The sequence below is a fragment of the Oreochromis niloticus genome, linkage group LG18, assembly GCF_001858045.2.
Source record: "Oreochromis niloticus isolate F11D_XX linkage group LG18, O_niloticus_UMD_NMBU, whole genome shotgun sequence".
Classification (NCBI taxonomy): domain Eukaryota; kingdom Metazoa; phylum Chordata; class Actinopteri; order Cichliformes; family Cichlidae; genus Oreochromis; species Oreochromis niloticus.
In genome coordinates this window covers 35,888,893-35,912,496 of record NC_031982.2, presented here as the reverse complement: position 1 = coordinate 35,912,496, position 23,604 = coordinate 35,888,893, and the positions used below count along the sequence as shown (strand labels likewise).

The 23,604-nt window shown below is 39.1% G+C and overlaps 2 protein-coding genes across 8 annotated transcripts in view; one reads left to right on the top strand and one right to left on the bottom strand.

Annotated features, from left to right (window-relative positions):
• The window catches only part of LOC100704393 (zinc finger protein OZF), an 883,579-nt gene that overhangs the window by 496,758 nt on the left and 363,217 nt on the right, over positions 1 to 23,604 (top strand). The gene's annotated exons all lie outside the window — the stretch shown is intronic.
• The window catches only part of LOC106097918 (immunoglobulin lambda-1 light chain), a 104,525-nt gene that overhangs the window by 47,631 nt on the left and 33,290 nt on the right, over positions 1 to 23,604 (bottom strand). The window contains exons 1-5 of one of the 6 annotated variants that reach the window (XM_025900222.1): positions 16,090 to 16,286; positions 14,872 to 14,955; positions 14,500 to 14,733; positions 14,293 to 14,367; positions 13,729 to 13,933 (exon numbers count right to left, since the gene is read on the bottom strand). The exons of 2 other annotated variants lie outside the window; for them this stretch is intronic. In XM_025900222.1, the coding sequence (XP_025756007.1) occupies positions 13,785 to 13,933; positions 14,293 to 14,367; positions 14,500 to 14,733; positions 14,872 to 14,955; positions 16,090 to 16,231 (684 nt within the window). In that variant the 5' untranslated portion in view covers positions 16,232 to 16,286 and the 3' untranslated portion in view covers positions 13,729 to 13,784. Of the gene's footprint in view, positions 1 to 13,728; positions 13,934 to 14,292; positions 14,368 to 14,499; positions 14,734 to 14,871; positions 14,956 to 16,089; positions 16,289 to 23,604 lie in introns of those variants that run through there. 3 more of the 6 variants (XM_019347534.2, XM_025900223.1, XM_025900224.1) reach the window with 3 other exon arrangements.

Genomic DNA, 23,604 nt, shown 5'->3' with positions numbered 1-23,604 from the left:
ACTAGCCAATACAAACATTTTTGATGTATCTGTCCCAAATTACAGATTCTTATTCAATGACCAGCGAAAACGTTTAAGGCTTTTAATAGTTTTTGAGATGTTCATGTTCAGATGTGAAAAAATGACAATTTCTCAAAAAAGAAATATATGTTAAAAAATACTTGAGATATGAAGCTAAAATTGCCCCCCGGAATACACACTCAATGTTTTTCCATACACCACAACCAAAGCACGTCTCTTAAAAAAACTGTAACATTGCAACGGAAAAAGTGAACATATCACAATAAAATCCCCTTAAGGATCATTACAATTCTATATAATAGAATATACACACATACACTCTAAACCTAATGGAAGCATTTAACCTATATAGTCAGGCCAATTATTATTCACATGTATAAGGGGTGGCATAACCTACCCACTGGCACAAATCACCACACTTTCCCCTGCGTCATTTCAGAGAAACAACATTTCGACACGGGCTTCACTTGGACACACCCCCTTTGCTTGACACAGGCCTCGGAGCTTCAGTGTCAGATGTAACATCAATATGGAACAGCAATACTCATGGTCCTGGGTCTCTGAGCCAGCGTTTTGAGTGGACTCATGACTCTTTTTGTTTATTTAAAAGATGAATTAACAGTCACTTCTTTATAGTTTACTTTATCTACTGCATCTGAGTTTATTTCTAGTTTCTGACTTTTGTTATTTGTTTTCTTTATGCCCTGTGTCAAGCCCAGGTGTCTCAGTGGATGTGTGGTTTACTTCCTGTTTTATTTTGATAGTTTTCTGTTTCATTTGTATAATGTTTACTTTTGCTCCCCCATCTCACCAGTCAGATTAATGTCAGCTGTGTTTCCACTTGTGGCCTCTTCCCTCATTATCCCTCTTTAAGTGATGACGTGATGAATCCTGCTTTTGTGTTTTTTACATGTTTTAATGCTTTGTATCTTCTTCTATGTCAGTGGTTCTCATACTTTTCACAATGAGTACCACCTCATAAAATATATGACTCTTGAAGTACCACCCTTATGACCGACATTAAAGTACAGTAGTATAGGCCTATTTAACACCACATACAGTTTACACAGACAATTGTATTTCTTATATGAACAGTGATGGGAATAACGGCGTTACTTTTTTCAGTAACGAGTAATCTAACTAATTGCTATTCCTATCGTTACAACGCCGTTACCGTTACTAACAAGAAAATGCGGTGCGCTTGCGTTACTATTATTGAACAAACAGACGGTTGAAGCTGTGTTCAGGTTACCGCATCTTATATCAGTTGCACGGAAGTAGCTGACTACGTAAGTAATCTGGGCGCTACAGCTTTAAGCAGCTGAGCGCTCCCGAGGACGGTAATCACGATCACTTTTTGGCACAACACCTGGAGCTAAGGGGGCAAAACAATCGCATGAGTGCTGCTGTTTGACTGAGGAAGAATAAAGTAGTCATGGTAAGCCAATCACATGACCACTTAAAGATGACAAAGCAACAAGGTGATATATACCAGTTTTTAAATTGTGTTGATAGGCCACGTAAAACCAGAGTCATGATAAACAAGATATACACGTGTTTTTCCTCAATAGTTTCCTCATGTTTAACGTGTAAGGACAGCGCAGCGAGCACTCTCTGCTTATGAGCAAAAAATAATAAAACAAAACAAAAACAGCCCGTTCGTGTTGGTGGAAGAATGCACCATGTCGACCAATTAAAAAATGATGATATGGCAACATGACATTTTGTTGTTTAGGAAGAGGGAGAAGTTTTAGGAGTGATTGCAAGGGAGAGAGAGAGAGAGAGAGAGAGTTTTGAGATGTGAGAGATTTGTGACGTGTAGCGTGTTTGGAGTGTGTATCTTGTTGAATGCAGAACAGCTGATTGTTATGTAAATAGTTTGAAATGGTTATTTTAAAAAGGTAAATGGCTGCAAATAACTCTGTTTATTTGCAAAACTTGTGCATATGATTTTAAAATTGACAATTTATATTTGCATTTAAAGTTATGAAATATGATTCATTAAACATGTTTGTGGTTGTTACAGTAAAAAATATAACTTTTTCTAAACAGATGTTATAATTTTTGTCTGATTTTAGATCAATTGTGTTAATACAGTATGTCAAAATGAAAACATAACTGTAAATTCAGACACGTGAGGTTGTGCTGAAAAGGATGATACCAAACAAGGCAAAGTAAATAGTTTTTAAAGGTGAAATGTAGACGGAAACATCAGAAGTAGTGAAAAACCCACAGAGGGTTAAACATTTTTTTTTTAAAGTAACGCAATAGTTACTTTTCAACTAATTACTTACTTTTAGAATCTTGTAACTCAGTTAGTAACTCAGTTACTTTTTTGAAGAAGTAACTAGTAACTATAATTTATTACTTTTTCAAAGTAACTTGCCCAACACTGTATATAAATGCTATTTATTTGAACTGTGATAAACAGGATGTGACAAGTTAAAATAATAACAACTGTACTGCATTAAAACATTCACAGCAAGTGGGGTATTTAGTCTTTAAGTGATGACCTGATGAATCCTGCTTCCAGGTCCCAACCACTCTGCATTTATTAAGGCTGTTGTGTTTTTAACATATTTTAATTCTTTGCATCTTCTTCTTTTTAATTAAAACAAGCCCCTAAAAAAGTCAGTGATCACTGTCGGCCTTACAATGTAACTATGTAACTTTTAAAACCTTACGATGTAACTATAGCCCAGCCCATGCAGCAGTATATTAATGACTAACCTTATATTGTAGGTGTTCTTCTCACTGAAGTTTGGTCTGTTAACAGCATCCTGTCTTCATTTATGTCAGAAATGATAGCAGAGCTGTACGTCTTATTTCGTTTCAGAAATCCCTCAGTCAGAACATATTATATTATATTTAGATGGAAACTAGCGAGCTGACTCCCTGCTAACTTCCAACTCTGTTAAATTTCATAAATTCAGTTTTCATTAATGCCTGGATGTTAAACTTAATTCTTACACCTGTTAGAGCAGCAACGCTGATCATTTTATTACAGATGAAATGATTAAGACAGTGTTTAACTCTCAGTGATGCCGCAGTGATCGTTGGACTTAGGGACCTGCAGCGGAGTTTGGGCCCAGGCACAGCTAATGACGTCAGACTTAAAGACTGGATTGTGTATATGTTGTCTTCATTTACTTCTGTTGTGTTTTACCTCATAGTTAATTACTTACTTTAATTAAATCACCTATTAGCACTGATGGTTTGATGAAACCCCAGTTTGTCGAATCTTTCAGGCCAATTGCTTCACCAAAAGGCAGATCAAACAAAGCCCCATTCAGCAGCTGATTTGGACGTACTTACATCTGCTGGTTATTCAGTGCACAGCAGCCCTGTTTAAATAAGACACGTGGGCTACATAAAAGTGGATATGTAAATGTAATGATGGATCATTTGTTGAATACTCATTTGATGTCCTATATAAAACACACACACCTCTAACTAATTATTCTTTCTGAGACAGGTTTGAGAAAATGTTTGTTATTATTATTGTCAAAATGCTCCCCAACTGCTGATATATTTCACATTTTTGGGGGGTTTATTTTGATGGGATATTTGATGGGATAGCTCAGTAGGTGGAATGGTTGCCCCATGATCAGAAGGTCACTAGTTCAAATCCACTAAATGAGCACCTTGAGCAAGGTACCGTCTCTACACATCGCTCTCCAGGTGCTGGATTGGTAGCTGGCCACTGCTTCACTTAGTGAATGGGTTAAATGCAGAGGACAAAATATCCCATGTGTGGGGCTACAATGGTTTTGGAAATGAAATCACCAGTTCATGCAAGGAACAAATTCATGTGTCTTTTCAACAGCTCAAATCACATAACGAGGCCTCGTTTATCTTTGGTCACGTGATATTCTGAAGAACGATACAGGCCTTGACATGGGATGACAAATAAGCTCTCGGGTTTTTTTGAACATGTCTCAGTGCTGGTGGTTAGCACTGTTGCCGCACAACAAGAAGGTCCTGAGTTCAATTCCACCATCAGGCCGGGGTCCTTCTGTGTGGAGTTTGCATGTTCTCCCTGTGTTTGCGTGGGTTCTCTCCGGGTACTCCGGCTTCCTCCCACCGTCCAAAGACATGCAGCTTGTGGGGATAGGTTAATTGGTTAATCCAAATTGCCCATAGGTGTGAATGCGCGAGTGAATGTGAGTGCGAATGGTTGTCTGTCCCTGTGTGTTGGCCCTGTGACAGACTGGCGACCTGTCCAGGGTATACCCCGCCTCTCGCCCTATGACAGCTGGGATAGGCTCCAGCGCCCCCCGCGACCCTGAAAAGGATAAGCGAAGCAAATGGATGGATGGATGTCTCAGTGCAGTATTTTGCATTGCATTAGCCTGGGTCCTTTGAAAACCCTTAAGGCCAGAAGTGCAAGGCTGTTGAATGGGACGGTCTAACCTACTGACACACTGCTCAGGTTGTTTAGCAACAATGATAATAGACATTAGAAATGTTGTAGACAGCATTTTTTGACAGGAATGTGAACCATCAAGATTGAAATCCCAATGTTATATCAATGTTGAACAACATCCAAATACTGATGGAACCTGACGGTCTAATAGTACTGTCATTGGAATAACATTGATTCACAGTTGTTCTGTTAGCACTGATTATTGATCTATTTATAGTTGATCAAGAATAACATGGAAAAAACATGTTTTTATAGTTGATTGGGAAATTAAAGCTGATATTACTTGGACTATTCCGTAGCACCCCTCTCACAGTGGTACATCCCATCCGACCACTATTGAACAGTCTTTTTCACGGTTGAGTGGGAAATTATATTGAAACTCAGCTGATAATATTGTTCATCCCTGCACCCCGATCTACATCAGGTAAGAATGTTAGAATTTATTTATTGGTTATTTGAAGGTTGAATTTGAAAAAAGTGAACATTCGTTAATATTTATAGTTTATTTACAGTGTTGGGGCCAGACAACCTTTGTGTCTACCTTGTTATGCTTATCACAAGCCGGGATTCTCTCTTTTATTGCAACCTTCCAAAAATTAGTAACAATGGTGACAGAGCTGACCAAGGTCAAGGACTTCAGAACTTCAGGAGTTCAGAGCCTTCCGTCATCCTGCAGCAGGGATCCTGTTGATGCTGGGGTTTTGCCTCCGGATTAGCCTTTGCACAATATGGATGAGCTGAACAATGCAGCAGCAACTCTTCAGTTACCGGAAAAATGGTCAATTCTTTCAGGTTATTTAACTTTTGTAACTCAGAACTTAATACATTTTCCAGTTTGGTTAAACTGCTTAAAAATGGCCTGTGCTGTACGTTCTGCTGGAATATATCAGGCACGTGCAGAGGGGGGGGCGGAGGGTGCTTGAGCACCCGCCCCTTTCCTCCAGGATGCCTCAAGTGCCCCTTTCTTGTTTTTTTTTTTGTTTTTTTTTAAAATGTGTATGTGTATGGAGCCCTGTCTTTGCCCCTCAACAATAAATTGTAACTATTAATCTCAATTTTGCTAAATAAAAGGATCTGGCTTGCATCAGTCACATGACTACCATTAACCAATGGTCGCCCTTGAGGACAGAGCGCGCTCGTTACGAGCCGGGTATGAGCTCACAAAGTGCACGCGCATTTTCTGCAGGCTGGGTGGTGCGGAGCTGGAGGAGGCAAAGTAATTGGAAGGTGCTGACTGCAACAAAACAGTAAGTAGGGTGTACAGCACATACTATAGTCTATAGCAACAAATAAATTGAAATAAATGAGCGTGCTGTTTGTGCAACAGCGCGACAAACATTACATGTCCTTTTATGAACTGCACAAGTAGTGGTGGTCATTAACTGCTAGCTAACTGGGTAAGGGTGTTACAAGGGGGTCTGTAGCTCTGTCCACAGTTTTAGGGAACATGTTTTGTTTTAAAGTAAGTTACAGGACTTTCCCCTTCTTTTCTGGAGGGCTTTTATTTCACTAAAAACGATCTAATATGGATATCCACATAATTATGGATTATTATATTTATGATATTCACCCCCCCCCCCCCCACACACACACACACACACACTGTTTTTAAAGAAAATATATTAAGTAACAGATGATATTAGGTTTATATTTCAAATTAGATAAAATGCTGATTTTACAGTAGTAAAATTATTGTATCTCTACAGTTTAAACATTTAATAAGCACAGCATGTGCGTGTGTGTGTGTTTTATGTGTATAGATTTTTAAAAATTATTACTAATAATATAACAAATATTCCAGAAATGCCTCGTAAGGAGAGGAGGAAGAAACAGCTACAAAAGGAGCTGTGTGAGGCTGCTAAAGGCAGTGGATCCCTCACCAGCTGGATTAAAAAGAGCACAGGTAACAATAACACATGTACCAGTTGTTGCATTGTAGAGGTATTCAAGGATAAAAACAGTAATTAAAACAGTTGCAATGTTTTGGTTCTATAACATTTTCTATCATTACTTTATCATGGACTAGGTGCAAAAGTTGTTAAGTGTAGATAATTAAATAATTAATGAGATATTAAATTGTGCGTTGTTCTCAGATAAACAGCAAGTGGAGGGTGATAGTTCAGATGAGGAGATGGAAGGAGGAAGCGAGGCAAAGACTGAGTCACAGGCAGAGCCTAGAGAGAATGTAGAGGATAGGGCAAGCCAGGAGAAAGAGACTGGAGTGAGAAAGTCAGAGAGTGAGTCAGAGCCCAGAGAGGAGGAGAGTGAAGCTAGTGAAGCCATAGAGAGGACATTCTCAAACCTACTTGGACTTGCACACCCAACTGATCCTGCCCATGTCGTACAATTCCACATACAGTATGATGAGGCCTTTATTCAATTGTGTGAAAATATTGGACCCTGCCAACCAGTACTGTCATCATATCCAAAGAATGAAGAGGGACGATCGTTTCAAAAGAAGTGGTATGAGAAAAATCCATGGCTAGAGTATTCTCCAACTGCTGATGCCATGTTTTGTTTCAGCTGCCGTCTTTTCTTAAATGATGAAAAGTACACAAGTCGCAAAACCTGGAAAACGGAAGGGTTCAGTCGGTGGAGAAGGGGTTTAGAAAGGATTAAAGAGCACAGTGCATCAGAGTCTCACATGTGTGGTATGGTGAGGTGGAACTCATTTAAAAAAAAAAAACCTTGGAGGCAGCTTTTGAAGTAGCTGACCAAGTGTCACAAGCTGCAAAAGACAAAGAGAGAGAAACAGAGAAATTTTGTCTCGTTTGATAGACATCACTCTTTACCTGGCAAGACAGGGTATGCCTTTCAGGGGAGATGATGAGACCTTGTCAAGCCAAACTCGAGGAAATTTCTTAGAGTTAGTTGAGTTGTTCAGCAAGTATGACAGTGTAATTAAATTACACCTTGATGCCATAAAAGAGCGACAGGGACCTGGAAAAAGACCTCTCGTCTCGCTCCTCTCAAACAGAAGTCAGAACGACATAATCAAAGCTTTGGCCACATCAGTAAGACGTGTCATCCAAGCAGAAATTCAAGAGTGTGAAACCTTTTCTATCATGATGGATGAAACCACAGATGTGTCGCACACAGAGCAGGTTTCCTTTGTTGTCAGATATGTGCACAACATGGAAATCAAGGAGCGCTTCCTTCAGGTGTGTAATGTGGAGTCAACAAATGGAAATGCTCTTGAAAAGCTAGTAATAGCTCTACTGAAAGAAAATAATCTGAAGATTGACAACATCCGGGGTCAAGGTTATGATGGGGCTGCAAACATGAGCGGGCGCTTTAAGGGACTTCAGTCAAGAATACAAAAAAAAAATCCAAAGGCCTTATATGTCCACTGTCAGGCACATTGCCTTAATCTGGTTTTAGTAGAGAGCGCAAAGTCAAACATGTGTTTTGTCAGCTTTTTCAACCTAATCAAAAAGCTTTACACTTTTGTGGCCAATTCATCTAAACGACACTCTGCATTTATTAAAATGCAGGAGAAGTTGTACCCAGAGCAGCGCCCACTGGAGCTGCAGAAGCTGTCAGACACTAGGTGGGCCTGCAGAGAAGCTGCCCTCAAGACAATGAGGAAGATCCTCCCAGCTGTCATGCAGTTTCTGGAGGAAATACTACAGCAAGATCCTCCAGACTCTTCAGCAGGTGATGCAATGATCCTTCTCCAAACCATCAATTTTGAATTCATCCTGTGTCTGGAGATCACCTGTCCCATCTTCCAAGTGATTGCTACTGCATCTGATGGATTGCAGAAGAAAGACATTGACCTGGCTGCAGCATACAAGATTGTTGATGGTGTTTTGCAGAGCCTGGACCACAGCAGAACAGAGGAAGAGTTTGAGAAAATTTATGAACAGGCTAGAGAGAAGGCTGCATCAGTGGGCCTGGACCCCCCATCTGAGGTCCCTGGACAAGCTCGGAGGAGGAAAGTGCCAGCAAAGTTTAAGTTTGCTGCCACAACAGCTACTGCTGATGACCATGCTTTCACAACTCCCCAAGAATACTACCGTGTTAAAGTGTTCTATGTTTTTGTTGACACAATGACACAGGAGCTTCTGAGACGCTTTAAAGGAGGAGATAATTCCACATGGGAAATCTTGAATGCCTTACATACCCTGACAGTCCCAGAGAACTGGAAAATAATCTCAACAGAGGCACACCAAGCTGTGAAGAAACTCTGCCAGTTCTATGACATTGAGGAGGAATGCAATGAATATTATTGTACTACTAATATCCTGGTTTCAGTTTATTTCCCAGATTTTTAAATCTGTTGCCTTATGGTTCCAAGCGCTGTCACCAATCTTTTTACATTTTATTTTTATCTCAAAGCACTTGTTTAATCAGCTACCTATGGACTTTTTAATGTCTACAGTCTCAAAACAACACAGCCCTGCCCTCCAGCACTATCAGCAGCAGGAACAGCAGTAAACCCTCAACAGCAACATTGTACCCATCAGGTAAAACATAGGCTACGTTTGCTTTGCATTGTCCCCACCTGATGACAGTCATATAGTATGATGCAATTCCATATTAGATTCGTCATGAATGTGAGTTGTTGTTATTCAGCCTGTTCTATCTGCCCCTTTTTTAACTTTGAGCAACTGCCCATTTAAACCTCTCTGCACGGCCCTGCTCCCTGCTAAAGACTTTTGACAATGTAAGCTCTAATTGAGCTTCTCCTTTTTTTTCTGTTTAACTTTTTTTGTGTTTGGTTTTGTTCTAGATGGCCGGACTCAGCAGGTGGGGTTAAATGCAGTTTCTGAGTTTGCCTTCGCCTAAGGAATGCAGAAATGGCTCTGCTATGCTCCCCATTGGAAGGGTAGTGCAGGATGCCCATCTTTATAGGATTTTTATAGGATTTTTTTTTTCTTAATGCAAAGATGTCTATTGTCATTTTGTTAATTAAATAATGCCTGATGATAATATTATAGGTATATTATTATGGACATGGTAAATTGAAAGATAATGTCTAACATATAATGGTAATTCTGTTTTTAGATAATACACAATTGTCTTTTTCACAGGTTTAAGTATTGATTGATCAATTTGGAGTCTTTTAGTATTGATTGAAACACCTATTAAGTCCTGTTTATTTTTGATCATGTTGTAATTGCTATTTCAGCATTAACCACGAGTGCATATGTTATGGAAAATAAAAGATTTCAACATTGTTTCATTATTAACTGAGGGTGCAAAAGTGATGGAAAATCAATGTCAGATTTCAATGTTGATTCAACGGAATTGCCTGATATTACTTTAACATGGTTTCAATGTGTTCTTTCTATCTGGGCTTTGAGTCAGTTTGACACAATCTGTTTTTCTTTAACTTTGAATGAATACTGTGGTGGGACTGAGGATACGTTTGTTTAGATTTGGAAATTTGATATCAAAAATAAACTCTTTAATCCCACAATGTCATCTGTTCCTCTTGTTTCTATCTTAAAACATGATGAAAAATCTGTTCAAAAGAGAAATAAATAGAATTGAATTTCTGACAGCAGTAAATAAAAATCTCCCTGAGCTCAGTATGTTTGTGACTCTGAGATGGAGGTGAAATCTGTGAAGCTGGGCTGTGGTTTACTGCTCTCTTCCTGTCACAAACACTGTTTGACATCTGTTCATCTGTTGGTTTTTGTTCAGGCTGCAGGGATCATTTCTCACTGTGGGGAGCAGACTTATAACATTTGCAGTAGTAGGTGGCTGAATGATCGAGTTTAACTTGCTTAATTTCTAACTCCCAGCCTTTATTTGTATTTACAGAAGAGAAGTCAGTGATCTGAGGATGAGATGAGTAACTTCTATCTATGTTACCGTTACTCCGATTAATATCAAAAATAACTTTGAATGTTTCTGTTTCTTTTTTCTGGTACCAGTATATCCAGTCACGATCGCACTGCTGAGTGCCTCCACAGCTGAAGGAGACACTTTCTCCAACTCTCCTGGTCAATGTTGAATCATCCTGAATCAGCTGTGCTGCCATGGTAACCAGTGCTGTAGAGACACAGACAGATAGATGAAGGTTAGTGTGACAGTGTTTGTTACAGGTTGAGTTTGTTGGCTCCTGATTGGCTGGAAACACTCACCTGAACACAGACAGCACAGAGCAGCAGCTGGGAGGAAAAGCATTTTGTGCAGTGGTGTTTCCTCTGGTGAACCTGGGGAGAAGTGGCGCTCTGATGCAGCTGAGGCCAAACAAGGACGAGCTGTGAGATCAGACGAGGGCCACGTGGTTTCTAACAGCTCCTCAAAGCTCCCATCAGCCCCTGCGGCCCACAGATAAGACTGCTGCTGCTGATTGACAGCTCAGCTGAAGCTGCTGTGGTTTCATCGTCTTCATTTCAATCTGACAGCAGATCCAAAAATCTGGGTCACATGATGCAGAAACACTCAAACACATTCATGTTCCCACAAACACATTCAGATTGTTGTGAATTTAGTAACACACACTGTTATCTGTTGTTTAACAGCTGTGATGAAAACACTGAATATACAAACTAAATAGAACAAAATTTCAAATAAATACACAATTATAAAATATTCATATGTTATAGAAATGATGCAAAAGTTATTAAATTATAAGAAAATGACTTTAAAAAATTAAGTCAGATAAAACATTATTTACAGTCAAATTCTCATTTTAAAACAAACACATATGATGAATCTGAACCTGTGCTGTAAGTTTGGAGGCCAAAATTGTTCCAACACATTTGTAAGTTTGCACTAATTTCACTGTGTGAGCCTTAATGGATGTAATCAAAGAATCAGTCAGTGAAATATGAAGCTGTGCTGTAAGTTTGGAGGAGAAAAGTGTCTCAGTGAGTTTAATGAGGTGAACACATGAATACAGAGCACTGACTGAGACGTACAGACTCCTTTAATGAGTCGCACACATTTTTGTGACTTCATTAAATGTCAAAGTCAAAAATGACACCTAACAACACACAACAAGCTGCGACCACATTATTGTGTGTTTGCTGTTTGTGTGCTTTGTTTCCTGTTATGATAGCAGGCATACAGCCATGTTCTCAATGTCTCAGCTATCATTGATTATTTCTGCTTTTCCTCTTCTATTAGGCACTTCAACTCAATGAATGACACACAGAAAGATTTCATGACTGTGTTCTTCAAAATAAGGAGAATATGTTATCTGCATCTGAATGACTCATGTTGCCTTGTTTCTACTTTGTTTGCATATTTCTGCTTTTTGGAAACGATTTTCTGAATCATTCAGTAGTTTTTGTAATAATAATGACATTTAGCAACACTTCAAAATGATTCTCCAACATTTGCTGTTCAGACTTGATCTGTTCTTACGTGTGTGATATCCAGAATGAAAAACTCAGCTCAGGTAATAAAATGGGAGCTGAGCAGACTGCAGGGGCTTCATGGTCTCTGCTTTGATTCCATTAAAGTTCATTTGTCAGCTCTGAGTTGAGGATTTGAGCTGTTTCTCTCACAGGTGAAGAACACAGATCCTTCCTGGAATCATTCTTTAAGCAGAGTTCATGCTTGTAACTGTCATTGTGTTATTAAAGTGAAAAGCCACAGCTAACGGTGTGGAGGCTGCAGAGCAGAAACCCACACAGCCCGTCTGCTGCAGGAGAGCAAGTTTGGATACAGTCAGTTTGTGCTTCACTCACACGGGTTGTTGTTTATCACACAATGAAAGTAGAATCAAATTCTTCATCTTGAAATCTTTATTATTCACACTTACAAACACAACTACACTGTTATTGCTGTTTGTTGGACTTTGAATGCATTTCAATCACGTTTCTGCACAGCTGAATGATTCTGCTGTAAAAACTGAGTCAACATGTTGCCTTTGTGTTACTTTTGTTTGGTCAGCATATTTTCAATGTTTATTTTCAGATTTAACTTCTTACAGTGAGACATGTTAAATGTTCAAAATATTTTTGGAACATCCATGAATAAAATTTTCACATTTAAATGTAGTTTTTACTGTTTTTTGTGTTGTTGATGATCTGGGAGCAGACACACAAACACTCAAACAGGCTCTTTGGGGATGAGGGTTTGTGGGATGACAGGAGGAGAGAAGTTTCAGTGAGGTGTGTAAGACTGCAGCTCTGCTTCCTGATCTCACCTCTTTATAGTTACGTTTTGGGGGATTCACCAAATTTGGGTAGTTTTCGAGAAATAAGAGCTTCTCCATCCAAAGTGGGATGGATGTGGTCTCTGCTAACAAGAACTGGTTACTTCCAGAAAGTTTCCCAGTTAGCTCTGAAGCCCACATGACTTTTTGGACACTTTGGTTCCTGCTGGTCTGATTGTGGAGGCCCAGAGAAAACTATGAAGTCTGACATGGTTTTGGTAAAGTTACACACGATTCAATATTCATTTCAGTGACCTCCTATTGATGCAGCTTAGTGTCATTACTGCTGCTGTAACAACTCAAAGATGATACGTCATCGACTCCACACTCCTTTTCTGTCTGTTTGTGCTGATGTAACACTCAAAATTCACACATTTCACATTTGTTTTACACTTTACTTCTATTAATTTCACTAGTCTGACAAAATAACCAGGTTAATCAAAATTTTAACTCTTCATGGAGGACAAAATGTTCAATATCCAGCTGAACTGATGGTGTCTTCTGAAATTTTTACAAATGTTGTCTTAATTTATTCACTTTTTTCAGTACTTTTAAATCATAATGGTTCAACATGAGTTCTGTGGGATTTAATGATTAGACTTCATCTTGTATTTTCCTGTTGTGATCGTACTAAACATCAACTCTGTAACAGCTCTGAGTTCACACTTTGTTTCTCTCACACACATGAACACAGATGCTTCCTGAATAACTTTAAGCAGAGTTCATGCTTGTAACTGTCGTTGTGTTATTAAAGTGAAAAGCCACAGCTAACAGTGTGGAGGCTGCAGAGCAGAAACCCACACAGCCCGTCTGCTGCAGGAGAGGAAGTTTATGATCTGTGAATGTTGCAGTCACACAGGTTATGTATGACAGAAAAAAAAAAAAGAGAAATGCATTCTTAAAATTCAAATCTTTATTTTTACTTTAAGCAAGTAACTACCGTGTTATTGTATCATGGTGGGTTCTGAATGCATAAATTGAGTTTTTCTGCAGAGATGTACAAAAAATTAAAACTTCACATACAGAATCTACGCTTCATACAAACACATCAAAAATGTTTATTTGTAAATTTATATTAAACAGTTTAAGATGATTAAATGAGAAAAGGTCAAATGCTCAGTAATATAGTAAACATTGAACAAACCAGAATTTAATTTACATTTCTGACTGCTGACCCAGGAAATCTGATGGTGAGAAAAGGTGAGCAGAAAACAGTCAGTCAGCATGTGTGCAGTTGGTGGACGGTCCCTTGTTTGTGAGGATCATCAGCAGAGAGAGTCCACAGCAGTACACCAGACTCTTCACTATCAGCACTGTGTACAGCAGGCAGAGCAGCTTCACCCTGCACTGAGACTGGAAGGACACTGAAGGACAGACAGACACAAAGAGACAGACAGACAGTCGGGTTATTCCTCTCAGATCAAGGAGAAAAAGGCCAAATAGAAACAGTCACAGCTTCTTCTTCAAGTGGATGAATTGATGTAGTGTTTGTGTCCACTTGGGGGCAGAAGAACTCCACAAGCAGCTAACAAACTGATCTCTGACATATTATGGTCTGTCTGCTGTTTGGTGCTGAGCAGCTAGTGTGCAGTGGCTTTATCAGAGCTTGTTGGATGAAGATTTGATCAATTAGTGCAACTTTAAGACTGAGTCCCTAAACTTGTTCCAGCTCCGTCATTGGACATTGGAGCTGTCCATGCAGAGAGGCAGCAGGTGATCTTACAGTCAGCTGGCTGCAGAGCTGGCAGGTCTGCTGGCTCTCTCTCTGGAGGACAGGAGGCTGCTGGAGCTGGAACCTCTGAAACAGAAAAGGAGCCAAATGTTTGGAGCTGCAGTGAGAAATGTCAGTCCTCTGCTCCTCTGCTCTCTTTGACAGCATCTCCACATGAAGCTGAATCACTGCTGAACACAGTCACCAAGCCTTCATTACCTTGTTGTGTTTGGGCCTCCACTGTGCCCCCCTCGTGCTTCACGTAGCAGTTACATTTATATGTGCTGTTCTGATGGATCAGTCCCAGCTGCTCTCCCTCAGCAGGGGGCAGCTCCTCCGCTTCTCCGCCGTTCTTCTTCTGTCTTTTACAAGACAGCTGGACCAGAGGAGGAAACATGGCTGGGGGCACACACAGCAGGGAGCTGTTCCCCTCCACGTGGACTCTGGGTCCTGCTGGTTAAACAACACAGAGTTTATCTTCTGTTTTTCCTTTTAATAAGTTTATAAGAAATAATTGAAGGCATCAATGGTGACATGGTGGTATGGTATTTAATGCTGTAGTCTCAAAGCAAGACGGTTGTGGGTTTAGACCTGCTGGTCGGGTGGGGCTCTGCTGTGTGTTTGCAGGAACTCTCGGTGCCTGTGTCGTTCTTTTCTGGGTGCTCTGATTTCCATCTACAATCCAAATACAAGTTTGTTTAGCTTAAAAAAACTCTGTCCATTTATGACTTTTATGGTTAGTGTAATAATAACAAAGATAGTTAACATAGTACTTTTTTTAAATTTAAAAATCCAATTAAAATTTCAGTGCTCATAGAGTGAAGATAAAATCTTAAGTATTTAAACGTTACAAACCTTTTATAAAATTAACATAGGAATAATATCTCAAAATTGTCTTTTCATAAACATTTTTTTGTTCTTTTTATGTATGAAATGAAACATGGTTATTACACTATTTTATTTGATGAAGCAAATATAACTTGATATAATATATTTGATAATAGTCATTGAATTATATTCACATGTTTGTAGTGTCTGACATGGTTATTTAGATCTCACACTTTCTTCTTGATATTTTTCAAAAATGTATTCAGTTATTTTAAATATGATTAAAATAATCTTAAACTGCCCATCAGGATAGGAACACATTAGCTGGCACCATTATATTTAATTAAACATTTATTTTTTCATTTCTTATTAGCTGTATTTTATGTTAAATATTCTTCCAAAATCTATTAGTCTAACCATTAATAATATTTATTATTTTCCTCTTGAAGACACATAAATATTGCTTATAAAAAATTTATATCTAAATAAAATAAATTATTATTATGTAAGTAAATCATTTTTGTTGTAATTTTTTAACAGTATAAATTTTAAAGGATATTCTTATTATTCTTCAGAAAAAGTCTCTCTGAACAATCACATCTCTCAAGTTTATTATTTAAATATAACCAAATCTCAGATTTCTTTGTACTTTTTATACCAAAATTATAAATTTTAACATCAAATATGATCTTGTGTTCAAAAACCAGCAGATGCTGCAGAATTACTGAGATGATCAAATCCTAAATATTTGTAACATCACTAATATTTGCAGAAATAAAGAATAACTTTAGTTGTTCAGTGAGATTTAAACATGTTTTCAGAGATTATTGAGCTTTTCTTATGTAACAATGGCTGCAGATGAATTTTCTACTAATGATGAAAAAACTAACATGTAAAGCCTGAAGCAGCAGAAACTGACTTTAAACACATTTTCAGCTTCTACAATAAAACAACTGAAGGAAAATAAATGTTTGTTCTTACCTGTTACAGACAGTTTAGTTCCAGAGCCAAAGATGAGGTAGTAGCCATATCCTCTCACAGTGAGACAGACTGCTACAAAAACCTGTCTGCTGTTGAATGTGTCAGCTGAGGTGAATGAGTCCAAATGAGGAAGCAGGATCATATTTCAGCTCCATGATGTGTTTCTCTAATGTTCATATCAACATGACTGTGTCTTCTTCTCTTTTCTTATCTTTATTTATACAAAGTATATTGTATAAATACAACAATATATTTTTCACAATATATACTCATTCACTGTATATAAAGTTCTCTCTCTCTCTTTTGCACAGTCGAGGCGAGTATCAGGTCACATTTCACTGTGTGTTCTACTTGTATAACTATCCTGTTTAATCCTGTGATAAATATAGAATCTTGAATCTTTTCTTTTAGCCACACTAGCAGCATGGCTCTAATGTCAATGTCAGTCTGTTGGTCAGTCCACTACTTTAATCTACATGGATCAGATTTGGACTAAAGGATGGACTGAGATTAAACTTTGTGTAGACATTGTTAGTCTCCAGAGGATCCACTTCATTAACTGACTTTACTGATTCTGGGTATTTAATCTAGTGTGACCAACAGATTGGATTTTGAGATAAAACACTTAGAGTAGCTGACTTTAACATTCATGTGGAAACTGAAAAAACAAAACAAAAACATGAGCCCTGTATTTAATTCATTATTAAACTCAATCGACTTCAGAATAAATATAAATGAGCTGACTCATCATTTTAATCATTCTCATGACAAATACTTAAAATGTAGAAGAAGAGTGTTCAACAGTGTTTCATGAAAATTCCTCATTGACTGGTCATTTTAATAACAATTAAATGTACATTAAAGAATTACACAACGCTGTGGACTTAAGTTCATTACAGAAGAATCATCAGACACGCCTGACTTCCTGGTATGAGTTACAAAATGCACACCTTGAAGCAGAAAACTTCTAAGCTGGAGAGGAAATGCCATTACACTAATTTAGAAAATCTTGCTGCTTATAAACAAAGTCCTCCATAAATATAGGGCATCTTACTATTCATTATTTTATTTTAATTCTTTTTTTTTTTTGCCTGTCCCGTTTGGTTCTTTACCCATCAAAATTGTTGTCTGAAGGCCAACCAAGATACCCAAAGGATTTACTTTACCAAATGGATCATTACGGCCTTGCCGTATTGGTCCATTAGATCGACCTTTGTTGTTATTATTTATTTTATTTTATTTTATTTTCAGTTGTTACAGATGGGACAGATATGACTGGGGGATAGGAAAGGGAGAAAGGAAGAGAGGAAGGAAAAGAAAAACAGAGGGGAAGAGGGACAGTGAGAAAGGACACTTAAAAAGAAAAAAATATGACTTCCGGGTAGGCTATGAGAGGGTGAAGACGCGTGTATCAGTGACTCCTGCGCCTGACTTGTTGAAATTGCAATAATTATCAAAGTAACACATCTTTTTCTTAAAAAGCAATACAGTGGTTGTCAAGAGCGCATTCTTTTCAGAAATGCCACCAAAAAAGACAAACCCGAAGCAAGTGGCGACTGAAGCGACCGACCTTGGTGAGGCCTCGGCTGAAAATGCACGCCTGCTAGCTTTGCACATGAGGAGTATACACAAGGCAATAAACAAGTGTTGTCTGCAATTGCTTCTTTGGACGCCAAGATAACTCAAATGAAGGCGGACATTTGTGATACTCTGTGAGGGGAAATTGCAGCGCTGAGGGCTGAAAACGACGTGGCCATCTCATGTTTGAGAACTGTGATGGAAATCTACAATGTCCAGCTGAAGGATTTATCAGAATCGGCTACAAGCACGTCAAACTCCTGGTGAAACTAGAAGAAAAAGTTAAACAAGTGGAACAACTGACTGAAAAATGCATTGATCTGGAAGGATGTTCAAAGAGGAACAATATAAGGATAGTCTGAGTGCCTGAAGGCAGAGAGAATGGTCAGCGTGTCAGTGATTTTGTGGCAAAGCTGTTAAGAGACCTATTGGACCTAGATGAAACTCCGCTGCTGGACTGAGCACACAGAGCCCTGCGAGCGATCCCAGAAGATGACACCCCGCCACAACACTTGATTGCGAGGATACATTACTACCACACCATGGAAGAAATACTACTTTGTTTTTTTTTCTTTTCTTTTTTTTTTTTTTTCTTTTTCTCTCTTTTTAATAATAATAATAATAATAATAATAAAAAAATTTATTTATGAGCGCCTTTCAAGTCACCCAAGGACACTTTACAATAGGATAAAACACTTAGTAAAACAATGGCAGAATAAGAACAATAAAACAAAAGCACAAGCTAAAATTAACAAACAGTGGATTCACAGTGAATATGCAGATTTGAACAGATGAGTTTTGAGTTGGGATTTAAACTGGGGGAGAGAACCAATGTTTCTTATTTCTGGGGGTAGAGAGTTCCACAGCCTGGGAGCAGAGCAGCTGAAAGCTCTGCTTCCCATGGTGGTGAGGCGGAAGGAAGGTACAGCAAGCTGGATAGAAGAGGAAGATCGAAGTGAACGGGCAGAACAGGTAGTGGTTAACAGGTCAGAAAGGTAAGGAGGAGCGAGGTTATGAATGGCCTTGAAGGTGAGCAGAAGAAGTTTGAATATTATCCGGAATTTCACAGGGAGCCAGTGAAGTTCCTGAAGAACAGGGGTGATGTGCTGGTAGGAGGGGGTTCTGGTGATAATGCGAGCAGCAGAGTTCTGAACCAGTTGAAGCTTATGGAGGGATTTTTGGGGGAGACCATGCAGAAGAGAATTGCAGTAGTCAATACGGGATGTAACAAGACTGTGGACAAGAATGGACGTAGACTGGGTGGAAAGAGAAGGAAGCAATCTGTTAATGTTACGTAGATGGAAGTAGGCAGAACGGGTGAGATTATTGATGTGAGATTTATAGGAAAGTGAACTGTCTAGGATGACACCAAGGCTCTTAACCTGAGGAGAAGGGAAAACTGTGGAGTTATCGATGGTGAGTGAGAAATGGTTCGCCTTCAAAAGGTTGGATTTGGTGCCAATAAGGAGGATCTCAGTTTTATCTTCATTGAGCTTTAGAAAATTAGAGGTAAACCAGGATTTTAACTCGGATAGACATTCGGAAAGGGAGGAAGGTGGGAGGGAGGAATCAGGTTTGCAAGAGAGATATAACTGGGTGTCATCAGCAAAACAGTGAAACTGAAGATCAAATTTGCGGAAAATGGTACCTAGAGGGAGGATGTATATTATGAAGAGAAGAGGGCCTAAAACTGAGCCTTGAGGTACACCAGAGGTGACGGAGAATAGACGAGAGCGGAATGATCTTAGTTGAATAAACTGGGAACGGTCGAGGAGACATGATTGAAACCAGGCGAGGGGTGTGTCAGAGATGCCGAGAGAGGAAAGTCTGCTTAGAAGTACAGAGTGAGAAATGGTGTCGAAGGCTGAGCTCAGATCTAAAAGGACGAGAATGGTGAGAAGACCAGAGTCAGCTCCGATTAGAAAATCGTTAGTGACTTTAAGTAAAGCAGTTTCTGTACTGTGACATGAGCGAAAACCAGATTGAAATCTCTCGTAGATATTATTATTAACCAGGTGTAAATGAAGTTGAGCTGCAACCACTTTTTTCGAGTATCTTAGAAATGAAGGGTAAATTGGAAATCGGACGGAGGTTGTTAAAGTTGTTAGGATCTAAAGAAGGTTTTTTCAGTATAGGAGTGACTAGAGCAGTCTTGAATAAGGAGGGAACGATACCGGTGGTGAGAGAAGAGTGAATGATAGCAGAGATGAGTGGGAGTTAAGAAGAGAGGCAGGATTTCACAAGCCCCGTGGGCATGGGGTCAAGATGTCATGTGGCAGGCTTTGATTTTCATATGAACTCGGAAATATCAGATAAATCAGGAAGTGGAAAACGGCTCAAAAAGGAGAAAAGGTTCTGGAGAGGGCGTAGACACAACATTTGATCTGAGTTGCTGGTGGATGTTATTGATTTTCGTAGTCCAGAACAGCATCAAGAAGTTGCAAGTTTCAGAGGAATAGAAGTGTGGTGGTAAAGCGCTGGGGGGTTGAATTAGTTTGTTGAGAACTGAAAACAGAGTCCTTGCATTACCCTCATAAGAACTGATAATACCACAGTAGAAGCTTTGTTTGGCCTTGCTGATGGAGTCTTTATACTGAAGTATGTGGTATTTATAGATTTCTGAATCAACAGTTAAACCAGATTTCTTATATTTACGCTCTAGCTGCCAAGCTTTGGCCTTCAGAGCTCGGAGGTCAGAGGTAAACCAGGGAGCAGAGCGAGCGAAGGAAACAGAGTGGGTTTTTACAGGAGCCAGAGAATCAAGGACAGTGCGTAGACAATTATTATAATATAACAACAAATCATCAGGAGTAGAATAGAAGTCCGGAATCTGAACATTGTCCAAACTGATAGTGAGAATGTCCATATCAATGTTCTTGATGTTGCGGAACGAGATGAGACGGGTTGGCTTGGTAGAAGAGCAGCAGAGAGTGAGATTAAATGAAAGGAGGAAGTGGTCAGTTATGGGGATTTCAGTAGCAGAAAGATTCGAGGGAGTAAGACCAGAACAGCAGACCAAGTCCAGGGTGTGTCCTTTAGAGTGAGTGGGAAAGTCGATAAATTGTTTAAATTCAGAGCCTTCGAGACAGGAGGAAAAGTCTCTGGTGAGCAGAAGGTCATTATTGTCCATGTGAATGTTGAAATCTCCCACCAAGATCACATTTGGGGAGAGAGATGAAAGATGGGTTAGTAGATTAGCAAAGTCACTGAGGAAGACAGGGTTAGGTTTGGGGGGGCGGTATACAGTAGCTATGATGGTGGGAATGGCTCCAGTCAGCTCACATGCAAGGACCTGCAGAGAACTAAAGGTATCAACATTAACTGGCAGGACTTTCAAGTGCTGGCGAAACAAGATCGCTAGACCACCCCCACGACCTGAGCAGCGAGGTTTAGAAAGGTAAACAAACCCCAGAGGAGTAGATTCATTTAGCTGAGAAAAGTCATCAGGTTGTTGCCAGGTTTCAGTTAAGCAGAAAAAGTCAAACTTACGGTCAGATAGAAGGTCTTGGATGAGAGGTCCCTTACTTGTCAACGAACGAATGTTTAGAAGACCGAAGTTGAGTGGAGTAATTTCTTTTTTGCTAATCGCGGTGGGCGCCCTGGGCAGGTGGGCTAGAGATCGATGGTTGACAGCCCGATCAGGGTTCCTGCGAGGGCGGCGAGTAGCAGACCAGAACGATTTAGTTCCATTGGGGTTATGGAAAATCCTGCGGGACCCGCGATGGATGTATCTCCGGCGAGGCTGGAAAGTGATGCCCGGGTGGTAGTGGAGCTCCGCCGGCGAGAGTATATGAGCGACTTTGGCCTTTGCGATGCATGGCGTTCCCTTCACCCTACCAGTAAGGAATATACTTTTTTCTCACGTGTCCATCACTCCTACTCTTGTCTGGATTATTTTTTGGTCAGCAGCTCACTGCTGAGTGACATTTCAGACACTGAGATTCACCCTATAGCTGTCAGCGATCATGCTCCTGTATCTTTAGCACTAATGAACAAGAATAATACTACGCCAAGAAAAAACTGGAGATTTAATACATCACTGCTTGAAGATGAAGACTTTATTAAATATTTTAAAAAAGAGTGGACTTCATATTTAGACTTTAATGACACTCCCGGAACATCAGCTTCTGTTCTATGGGAAGCAGGGAAAGCTGTGATGAGAGGTAAAATAATTTCTTTCTCATCACATAAAAAGAAAGAAGAAAACAAAAGTATTCAGGAATTAGAAAAAACCATCAAATCCCTAGAAGAAGCCTAAGCGTCCCACCAAGATCAGGAAACATTGAACAAAATATGCAAAACAAAACTAGAATTAAATGAGATAATTGATAAAAAAAAAAAAAAAATTCTTAGTACAAAGACTGCGCTTACAAAATTATGAACATGGTAATAAATTCGGTCAATTTCTAGCAAACCAGCTAAAAATAAATAAAGAAAAAACAACTATATGTGCTGTTCAAGATTCATCTGGGAACACAATATATGAACCGAAACAAATAAACAACATTTTCAGGGATTTCTATAAAACATTGTATTCACCACAAATAAACCCATCTAAAAAGGAAATTGATCCGTTTTTAGACAACATAACTCTTCCAAAATTATCAGGCTCTCAAGCAATGGCACTGGATTCACCACTGACGCCAGGTGAACTCCAGGAAGCCCTGATATGTATGCCCAATAATAAGGCTCCAGGTCCAGACGGCTTTCCTGCAGAATTCTACAAAGAATTCTGGACGATTCTAGCACCAGTTTTTTACAGAATGTTGTTGGAAATCAAAGAAAAGGGCAGACTTCCATCAAATATGAATTCTGCAAACATTAATCTCCTGCTAAAACCAGGCAAAGACCCTGTATATCCCTCAAGCTATCGTCCAATATCCCTTATAAATGTAGACCTTAAAATAATCTGCAAAGCTCTCTCAAAGAGACTAGAGAAAATAACCCCCCTCTTAATTCATCCTGACCAAACTGGTTTCATAAAAGATAGGCACTCATCAACAAATACACGCAGACTACTTAATTTGATAGACTACTCATACAGTAAAAACCTTGAAACTACAATATTTTCTTTAGATGCAGAAAAAGCGTTTGACAGAGTTAACTGGAAATTTCTATTTGCAACTTTAGACAAATTTGGTTTTGGATCCTCTTTCATCAACTGGTTAAAAATATTATATAATTTCCCAACAGCTTGTGTCAAAACAAATGACCAAAAATCCTCCAGCTTCTGTCTCCTGAGGGGCACGAGGCAGGGATGCCCACTCTCCCCTTCACCGTTTGCAATTTTTATTGAACCACTAGCAGCAGCAATTAGACAGAATTCAGTAATTAAAGGCATAAAATGCAAGAACGTGGAACATAAAATCAGCCTTTATGCGGATGATGTGTTACTTTTTCTCCAAAACTCACAAACCAATATCTCTGGGGTGATTGAACTGATAAACTCTTTTGCAACAATATCAGATTACTCAATTAACTGGTCAAAATCTACGGTCCTTCCGATTAATTGCTCCTTCCGTAATTCTTCTTCTACACCACTGCAATCGGGAAATATAAAATATTTAGGTATTAATGTTTCTCCCAAGCTTGCAGATCTAACTAAATTAAACCATATCCCACTTTTAAAGAAAGTAGAAGGTGATCTGGCTAGGTGGAAATGTCTACCCATATCACTCATGGGAAGGGTTGCTGCTATAAAAATGATGGTCTTACCAAAAATAAATTATTTATTCTCTATGATCCCAACTAAACCGCCACAAGATTGGTTCAGATCTCTGGATTCATATATGTCCAAGTTCCTTTGGAAAAATAAACCTCCACATATAAGCTTAAAAACACTACAAAAGACCAAGGATAAAGGAGGATTAGAACTACCTAACTTTCAGCACTATTTCTTAGCCAACAGGCTTCAGTTTATCTCAGGATGGCTAAAAC